A 10,625-nucleotide genomic window follows, 5' to 3' on the forward strand; every position below is an offset into this window, starting at 1 on the left:
ACCAGGGCAGAGTAGAGGGGCAGGATCACCTCTCTTCATCTGCTGGCCACGCTTCTTTTGATGCAGCACAGGATTTGATTTGCCTTCTGTGCTGCTGCTGCCCGTTGATGGCTCATGTCCAGCTTCTCATTGACTAGTACCCCCAAGTCTTTTTCCAAAGGACTGCTCTCTAACATGTCCTCTCCCAGCCTGTATTGGTAATGTTGGCTGCCCCTGCCCAGGTGCAGGACCCTGCACTTGGCCTTGTTGAACCTCATGAGGTTCACCTGAGCCCACCTCTCCAGCCTGTCCAGGTTCCTCTGGATGGCCTCCTGTCCCTCTGGCATGTCAACTGCACCACCCAGCTTGGTATCATCAGCAAACTTGCTGAGGGTGCACTCGATGCCACTGTCTGTGTCACTGATGAAGATGTTAAACAACACTGGTCCCAGAAGGGACCCTTGAGGGACACCACTGGTCACTTTTGCCCAGCTAGACATTGAGCCATTGACCACTACTCTCTGGTGTGACCGTCCAGCCAGTTTCTTATCCACTGAACAGTCCACCCATTGAACCCATATCTCTCCAGCTTAGAAAGGAGGATGCTATGGGGGACAGTGTCAAAGGCCTTAGTAAAGTCAAGATAGATGACGTCCACAGCTCTTCCCTTGTCCACAATGCACTTGCTTCATTATAGAAAGCCACTAGATTGGTGAGGGAGACAAAAAGCAAAGTCAAACCCCTACATTTTAAGAAGCAAACCTCTGGCTCTTCAAGGAGTTAATCAGTAAGACTCCCTGGGAAATAGTCCTTAGAGACAAGGGTGTGGAGCAGAGCCAGCAAATCTTTAAGGATACTTATCGTAGAGTGCAAGAACTTACAATTCCCAGCTGTAGGAAATCAGGTAGGGAAGGAGGGAGACCAGCATGGCTGAGTCGAGACCTGCTGGCCAGACTAAAGGACAAGATGAGACTGCACAAGCAGTGGAAGCAGGGACAGGTATCCTGGGGAGAATACAGGGACACTGCCTGGTTGTGTAGGGATGAGGTGAGGAAGGCCAAGGTGCCGCTGGAGCTGAACTTGGAGAGAGATGCAAAGGAAAACAGGAAGGGCTTCTATAGGTACATGAACCAGAAGAGGAAGGTTAAAGGAGGCATCCACTCCCTGAAGAACAGCAATGGGGAATTAGTGACAACAGATGAGAAGGCCAAGTTCCTAAATTCCCTGCTACAAGTTCACAGACATAGAATCAACTCATTAAGAGACAAAGTATTTGACCTATTAAGAAAATGGCATCTTATAGCAATAATTTCTGAAATACATAGAAGAACTTTTTCCAACTATTTGCTATTGTTTACTCCTGGCTTTCAGCCATTTCTATATGCTTCTTTACACTTTATTGCAACAGAAGCCCCAGATCTCTACAAGAGAAAACAAAGACAGAGTTCCAGCCTGGATGCTGCCATTGGAATTATTGCCATGAAACACAAAAATGCATGGAAAACATGAGATATCTTCAGGTGGGGAGAATCAGCTTTGGAAGTAGATAAGTTGAAATGCAGATAAGCAAACTGCCAACAGGATGCCTTCTGGCAGGAGAAACCCAGCCACAACTGAATGCTGCAACAGAAGATAAGCAGCTGACAGAACTGTGAAGGTGCAAGGACAAAGGAAATAAGAAAATAGAAATTAGCTAAATCTTTTCAAAGATTCGACATGGTTACATTACATAAGAATACTTCTTTAGTCCATCTTTTCCACACAACTAACAGTGGGAGTTGACACTAAGATATTACACAAGAATCAAGAGGCAAGAAGGTGGTTTGTGCAATCATAGAATCATAGAAGTGGCCTTAATGATTACCTAGTTCCACTCCCCCACCATAAGCAGGGACACCTACCACTAGACCAGGTTGCTCAAAGCTCCATCCAACCTAGTCTTGAACACCTCCAGTGATGGAGCATTCACAACATTCCCAGGGAACTTGTTCCAGTATCTTACCACCCTCACAGTGAAGAGGTTCTTCCTAATTTCTAATCTAAATCTACCTTATTCCAGTTATTTTTAATAGCAAAATACCGCTGTGTAAACTGTTATCCAAACAGGTATTTCAAAATATGTCTTATCTGTAAAGCATGGACTATATCGAGATCTCGGCAATGCATAGATAGATATATACTTACATTTAGGCATATATATACACAAGTGTATGAAGAAAAGAAGGATATTTTACCCAGCCCACTAAAATAGAAAAAGCAAAACAACTACAAATTGCTAAAAGAATGATCATCTCCATTTCCTGAATTAATGAGTTCTGAATTTACTTTTGCAGTAAGTTTTACAAACATGAAGAATGTTTCCATTTACCTTAAAACGCAATACTCTCCTTGTGCAGAGCTGTAAGAGCCTTAAAATACTTGCCTATTGGTAAAGAAATATAGTAATTTCTACTTAGGAACTAGCTTTTTGTTTGAGAATTTTACAAAAACAACATTTGAAAAGTTCAGTACATTCTGCTTCTCTTAGGAACAGATGTTTTAAAAACCAGCTTGTGTGAAATTCTTGGACGTTCAACCACTCATTTTAAAAAAAATGTTACAGGATCCCTTTCTCCCCCTCCTGTTTACACTTGCTCTAGTCCTCCTTGCTTGTTTCCAGCAAGGAAAACCTAAACATTTACTACCATCAAGCTGTGCCCTTGGGGCTTTCATTGGCATCAATGCCACCCCCTCCCAGCACTGTTAGGAACTGTAACATGAAAAAGGGAAAGAAAGTCTGCCTTGAGAGCAGTGTCTTCTGAGAGCCACAAGCTGTTTATCTGCCATCAGTTTTGGCAGCTCACATATTGCTCCTTTCTCATCCTTAGAGAATGAAAAAAGGGGTGCTGGTAACACAAAGAGTGGCTTGTTCCACAGGAGTTGTTCCCACCAAAAGAAAGAGGAGTGCAGTATTAGCTTAGTCTCAAGAAGCAGTGGTCTGTAAGAATCCCAGCAGGGAGCTGGGATTCGACTGGAAGACAGAGTATGTCATGCAAACACATGGAAAGAGACACATGTACAAACAAGTGCTTATTTCAACATCTGGCCCTGCCCAAAAATCCTGAGTAGTCATGGCCTCATAATTCTCCTTTGGTTTGGTGATGTTCATAAATCGAGGGCAATAGACATCATTTTCTCACATCTGAAAAACAACTAGAAAATGCCATTGTCCCACCAGTGAGGAAAAAATAATGGAAAAAGCCCTGCTGATCTGCTAGCAAATTAAAATAAAAAGCATTTTAAAAAATAATTAAAAAAAAAGGTTAAGAAAAACAAATCAATCAAAGCAATGAAGTTAAAAGCAGATGAGAAATTAATATCCCTGGCTGATGGAGCCTTACAAAACAGCTGTTTTCAAACAATCAAACAAGCTGTAGACCCTTTCATTTTTTTTAATAAGCACAACTGTCTTTCAGTGCTTTGTCAATGTGATAAACCTTTTCCATCAGAAGTAGAGCATTTATTCAAATGCTAGTGGAAGTGAATGTAATTTGTAGTGGTGCTGAATCAACTTTTCAAGACTGGAATTTGCATTTGTATAAAATATTTTTTCAATATAAAACATATCTGAACATGATTTTGAGACTAAACAAATTGACATACTGGTTTTACCATCAATTTAAAAGTGTTTTGATTTCTTTATGGTAGGCAACTCTAATAATAATGAGCAGCTTTTTATATTTACACATTTTCTCTAACTGGAGCACAGACTCTCAAGATTCATTAAAATAGTTTATAGCTCTTGTATTAAACCATTGTATCAACTAACTCAATTTTCAGATCCAAATCCATTGCTTGCACTATTCTACCAATGTAGATTCATCTCCCAGTTCACCATAACTGACCAAGGCCTGTAGATCACAACTTGTAGAGATATAATTTCTTCCTATAATCACCAGTAAGCATACAGTGATTCTCCTAATGTTTTTCTTCCATGGCACCCCAAGAAACAGATCAGAATGGAAAAAAAAATACTGAAAATATTCTTCTGTTATTTATTGTATAATTACTGTCATGTCTGAAAATGGATTACTGGATTCAGTTTTGGTCTTCCCAACTCATGAGAAGCATAACTTGAGTCAAACAGTTCTACAAATGGAGGTAAAAAGTTTCCATTTTAAGAGGAAAAAATCTGAAGCTGTCAGATTGAGATGCAGGATGACAGAGCTACTCAGAAAAAAGAACAAAAAAAATCCCTTCTGTACAAGGGACATCCAGTGAAACTGAGACACTAATAAATTGTTTGTGCAGAGCCATCAACATACTAAACTGCTAAATGCATAAATATGCAATCAGAATATCCATATTTACATTATAGAAATTAAAAGCTGCATGCATATGACTTCCTATAAACCATAAAGCTCACAGCTGAGCTTCAGACAGGTCATTTTGTATCTGCTTGCTATAAGTATCTTTTTATTCTTCAAGAAAAAAACCCAAACAACTATGGAATAATGGACTGAATGTAAGTGGCTACTTAAGTGGAATTTAGCACTATATACAGCTGCAGCTGAATTTGTCCATTCAAGCAAAGAATTTGAGTCAGATTCATTTTAAATGGTATAGTGTTGACAAAGGTTTTAAAAAGCACAAAGTCTTCAGGTATAGTTCTCTTATATTCACCAAGGAAACTAATTCAGCCAAACACAGAACCTGACAAAATATTTCTATCCTAAACAGCACAGAAATACTATAATCTGGGAAGTAGTAAGGCTAATAATAATATTTAGATAAAACATGCAGAGTGCATTTTCCATATGGTTTAGGTGACAACAAAGCTTTGTCTAGTAACAGTAATTGCTATAACATATATAGTAACATAAAATATATATAGCAGTATAAAATATAACTGCTGGAGAAGCATTTGCATAACATTCAGGGGTGGTTTCAAAAACGTTGAGTTTTTCATATTACTTACAATAAGTAACAGTGCAGTAAGCCACTGGTTAATGGAAGAGTCCACTTAAAATGTGCACAGATGCCACCAACTTTGGCATTCCACGCATATCCTACCACAAAGGACAATCAGGAAACTGAAGAACATCTAACATGCAGAAATGGAATATTTTTTTCACTGAGTTAACAAGAACAAGTGCAGGGTCCTGCCCCTGGGTCAGGGCAACCACAAGCACAAATATAGGCTGGGCAATGAGTGGAATAAGAAGTGGCTCATCATGACTTCACTGAATTCCTGCGTAGCCCTACAGACATGTGCAGTTATTAGTGCATCTGGGGCAGGGGGTGGCAGAGCACAAAAACTCTGCTACAAAATAATCTGTGTGGCTGCACATACTGAAAACCACAGGTGTTCTGACATGCAGCCTCATTGTCAGCAACACTGGATTCGCTAAATATCAGGTGATGAAACATAAAAAGAAAACTCCAAACCACTAAGTTTTGAAAAATACAGGCTTGGTGTTTTATTTAAAGTTATTTTGGAAAGTAACTAGATTTTCTGTGGTATCAGACAGTGTAATTTTTGAGGAAATGCATGAGAAAAATGGATCTACAAGCTAATCAGTAGCATGGCACTTGGAGAAACAGTAGTAGCTCAAGTCTCTCTTTGTTTCCTTCTTCACTTTGGGCAATTCAGTTGCATTTCCCTGCCTGGGCTTCCCTTTGTATAAAGTGCAGGTAAGTTTATCTAAGAGCAGTGCAGAGTAATACCTGTTAGGATTGTGTGCACAGCTAACAAGTGCTCAGAATAACAGAAGTACCAAAGACAGAATGGATGAGAGTTACGAGCACGATTCTGAATTACATTACTGATAGAACTTACTAGATTCATTTTCTCTTAAGCTAATACTCTTTGCCCCACTTCTAGCTCCAAGTAAACCTGACATGCAGTTAAGCAAAAAAATGTTGCCTTTGGGCTTAACTACCACAGGAAACAAGCAGATAGCAATACACCACACATTCCTCAGGAGAAATCAAAAATATGATAAAGCTTATTTGTGAAACAGGTTCAACAAGCACAACACACAACTTGCCCTGTTCCTTTGAGGTAAAAAGCAAAGTTAATCAGCCAAGGGTGTTTGCTATGTGTTTTCTTCTTGTTTGTTTTAAAGCTTTTTCCTATCCCACTCACAAAGTTTGACAGAACAAAAGTATTTACAAAGGCCAATTGAATTTTACCAAATAAACCAATGTTTGGAGAACTCCTCAAAATGTTTCAGCTTCATGATCTAAGTTTCCTTTGAACAAAACATGTCCCTTTGAATAAAAAGCTGTTAGATTTATCTCCAAATTGCTGATATCTTGGAATGGTGAAAGAGGTCTTTCCGTATTCCCAAACTGCCTAGAAACTCTATGGTTTGCAGCACAGTCTCTGCTTTATTGCACAAGTTTATTTTATTTTGAGACAATCAGCTTGGACATTTACTTACAATAACAAGCTCCCCCCTCCCGCCCCCATGCCATTCAACACCTAAGGCACCATTCAGTAGCAAAGTTCAATGCTTAAATGGTCACACCAGTCCCATTCTGTGATTTTGCCATTTCTCTCACTTGGCCTTGTTATTTTTCAGAATTTCTCAAGATGCTCAGTATCTTCAGAGACTGCTAAAAAGGCATATTCATCCTATTTCTACTACTATTCTTGATTTCAGAAAAAGTTTGGATAGAAGGGGGGAAGGAAAAGGAGAGAAAACAGAGGTGCAAGAAACATGGAAATAATACTGCTGCTGCCAGGTGCAGTAAAGTCAGCTTGAATTTAGAAGCAGCAAACAAAAAAATTGGCATGAGTTTTGTAATTTGAAAAATAAACCCTCTTTTCGAACTGTAGATTAAAAGAGAAATTGTAACATCAACACTATTTCACAAATTCAGACTAACACCCAAAAACTGATAAGAAAACAGGCCATGAGGAATGCTTCAGCATTAATGCTTCTCTGGAACAACAGCTTCAGCATGATGAGTCCTTGTTCCAGCATAAAGACTGTAAGCCTCTCAAATAAAAGAAACAGCAACAACCTTCACTGCTTCTCTGAAACGACATCGAAATTCTGAAAAAAATTTTGGAATTACAAGGAAACACACATACATGGCATTTCTCTGATGAAAGGAAACTAAAAGATGTTAAAAAAGGAGATACAGTAAAATCCACCTCTGTATGCTTTTCTGCAAGGCACACTGAGTCAAACAGCACTACCCGATTATACAGACACTTTTTAATTAAGAAAAACATAAGGTTCTTATTGCAAGCCTTCTCCATCTCTGTGACTTCTATATCTCAGAATTTCTTTCTTCTCTGCCTTTCCTGCTCATTCAATGTCACTGAACATGATTGCAAAAATTCTTACTTCAGGTAACACAGTGAGGTTTATTTGGTTTATTTTAGTTTGTTTGAACTTTGGGCTTTAACCCATGCAGTTCTAAATCTGAGAGAAAGCTGCAACTGTTTTTTGTTGTTCTATGAGGTCATAATAAAGCTCATACGCTTCACTATGGACTTGCCACTACATTACTAAAAAATCCAAGTGTTTTAGTTTTGTAGGGAACTGATAACAGGAGAGAGGAAATGCATGGCTAGCAGCTGTATATCAGACCCTGTCAAATGCACTCAGAACAGGATACTCAACAGTTAATATGCCAAAAGGTGCTATGGTGTTACCTGCAGTATTACTAAAATGGTCACTGCAACTTCTGTACTGTGATACGGAAGTAACACAAAAATAAATACCTGCAAGACATGTAGGAAAAGCTGCAACATGCAGTCAGAAAAACATCATTCTCTATGTAATCGCCAAGAACTTCCAGGTGGCACTGAAAATCATAAATTCTGAGAACACACATGACATAGCAAGTGCTATTTCCAAACAAACACCAGTTAACAGAAGTTAATGATTTGTCTTTACTATTGCAATACTGCTACCTTTTACTTTATTAATTTTTTAAAAACATGTAAAGGCAACAGGCTGATACAAAATGTTGATGTTTGTATCATCTGAGTTACTCCTTTTTAAAGTTTAAAATTTGGAGTACTTTTCAAAATGTGCTTTTCAAAGTAGTTCTTTCCTTTGTATGTGAAGAAGAACAAAAAATGCACTGTTTGCAATTACAGAAAGCAATCTCTCCCTGTGCAGCTTTTGGTAGAGATTACTTGACAGTGATTGATATAACTGCTCCGCTGAAGGATTTCTGCACACAGTTTTAGTTGATCTCTTCCAAGGATATTTAAATAATCATTACAAAAATTATATCAAAACCTTAATCCCAGGTACTTCACTAGAATATTCTAAACTTCTTTAAATATACAATTTTATTCTAACTGGTTGTCTTTTTTTAAAAAAAAAAAAATTACCTACCAATTAACTAATAATCACCAGACAACCACAAAACTTTAAACAAGTGATGTGGTTCTGATTATGTGTAAGGCAAAACAAAACAAGAACTCTCCCCAGAAAATAAAAAATGACTTGTCCAAAATATTCTCTCATACTTCATGTTTATCTTTAAAGATTTAAGTATGACAAGGAATCAAGAAGAAAACACAGATGTTTACAAAGTTAAAAAAAAAATGAGGGAAGAGAGGAAGGATTTGGAAAAAAGCATGAAGGACTTACATTTCTACTCTTCCACCTACCTGCACTCCAAATGGCTCTTGTTAGAAAGAGGACCAGGTACTTCAATAATTTGCTTTCAACAATTCGATTTTTGCAGTGGATTGTCACACTGCCTTCAAAACATTGTATTTTATTATGTCTTGGACTTAAAAAAAATAGTTCAGTCATCTGAGAAAGTATTTACTAAGCAATATTTCTACAGCAACCACATTCAACCCAGCTGGTGAGTTTGATCATAAATTAAACCACAAACATTTCAGAGACAGGAATGAAAATAATTTCAAAAAAATTAAGCAGGAAAATCTAATAAGGATTAGTATGGAGTGCAGCAAAACTTTGAGATATGATGTAATGATGGAATGAAAAAAATAAGTATTTAAAGAAAACTTCAGAGTTGAAATTCTGCAGTAGCCTTTTGTGCAGCTTTCTGAACATTCATTCCTTCTGGCAGCTACTGTCATTGTGGAAGCTGAAACACTATGTATAGTCTTAGGAATTATTTAGGAAGCATTCAAATAAATCTTGGCAAGTCAGTAATGTATTTTATGATGCAGAGGGCAGTGTGTAACATTTACTCAGTACCTTCTTTATACATACATTCCAGGAAAAAATACGTACTGTAAACATACAATTAAACTTGTACAAAAGTGCAAGTGTTTTCACTTTTGACATTAAACCAATTTTGAAATGAGAGAATCAAGGCACTGAGACAGTCCCTTATGCGACGTTAAAAACACCCATACACTCATGGCATCCTGGTTTGTTATTGCTTAAAAGGTTTCATATTCCTCCTTGAAAGGTTAATTGAGAAAGTTAAGATTCGGGTGACTACAGACAGCACTTTTGACAATAACTTTTTGTTGAAAGCATATGTGTGAAACAAATAACTTGTGCTACAAGGGCTTAGGAAAGGCTAAATATTTAGCTCCAAACATCCTCCAAATATCGTTTTGCTTCTCGAAGCATGGCAAGGATTTTCAGTGCTTCCAACTTGTCAACTTCCATTTCCATGCTTAAAATGTCCACTACAGCATCACTTACACCATCAGCCATGTGCTTCTTATCTCTGGAAAAAAAAAAAAAAAAAGATGAAAATGTGTATTTTTCCTTTTCTCAATAGTGTCAGAGGCAGGATAATATTGGAAAAGAGGCATTAAAAAAAAAATCACTAGCAAATATATAGCTTGTATATTATATGGCAAGATTCTCACTGAGTTTTCATGTTGCTGACCACTGACTGTAACCATAGTTTCTCTCAATCAAGCATTACAAAGTTTCCAGCACCCTGTGATTTATAAGAAAAAAACACTTGGGAACCCTATTTGAGCTGTCACAGAGTAGTTGTTTTCTTTCAGGTGGAAATGGATCTGCTGAAGTATTTTTTATTATTATATCACCATATGGTTCCAATATAAATAAAAAACCTGCAAACCCTCACTTATTAATAATGCTGATTTTAACAGAAATAGCTGACATGTATTTCTGCAGAAGAATATATTGTCTCTGGGCTCTATATTCAAACAGTTTGTCTATTTATCAACAAAATTTCTAAAAATCTCAAACCTCCAGGTAAGTTAGTATTCACAAATGAAACTACCTCTTGTAAAATATATTACTGTTACAGAGCTTTAGCGTACTGGCCCACCCAAGCCTGGAATACAGCAGAAGACTGCTGCTATCTCACAGCTTTGCAGTCTATCATGACATGTATTCAAATATCTCATTTTCTCAAGAGAAATCTGTTAGCTTGAAAACTCCTATAGCTTAATGGAATACTAAAAAAGAAAAAGAAATATTGTGACTAAAGCAATCAGTGGGACTGTGTGGTTACAAGCTATACATTCAAGATTATATTTGAAAAAACTGAGCATAGCAAAGAAATTCTAGCATTCCAGGAAGGCTCTTTCAGCATCATGTTGGTACTTCATTTCAGACAGGTTGGAGTTTTTCTATGACTTCAAACTTCTGCTAACTCTGTTCCCTTTCAGAGACAGTTCCTCTCCACTCTACTCACCCACATACATAGAAGTAACCTCTCTCTTT

At 37.5% G+C, this 10,625-nt stretch overlaps 1 protein-coding gene across 1 annotated transcript in view; it reads right to left on the reverse strand.

The window, feature by feature from the left end:
* Nucleotides 1-9,503: 9,503 nt before the first annotated feature.
* MTRR (5-methyltetrahydrofolate-homocysteine methyltransferase reductase) overlaps nucleotides 9,504-10,625 on the reverse strand; it is a 25,065-nt gene continuing 23,943 nt past the window's right edge. The window contains 2 exon segments of the mRNA XM_008936472.1: nucleotides 9,504-9,648; nucleotides 10,597-10,625. The exon segment at nucleotides 10,597-10,625 is cut by the window's right edge and continues 15 nt beyond it. Of these exon segments, the coding sequence (XP_008934720.1) occupies nucleotides 9,504-9,648; nucleotides 10,597-10,625 (174 nt within the window).

Source organism: Merops nubicus, unplaced genomic scaffold (genome assembly GCF_000691845.1).
Source record: "Merops nubicus isolate BGI_N331 unplaced genomic scaffold, ASM69184v1 scaffold5473, whole genome shotgun sequence".
NCBI lineage: Eukaryota > Metazoa > Chordata > Aves > Coraciiformes > Meropidae > Merops > Merops nubicus.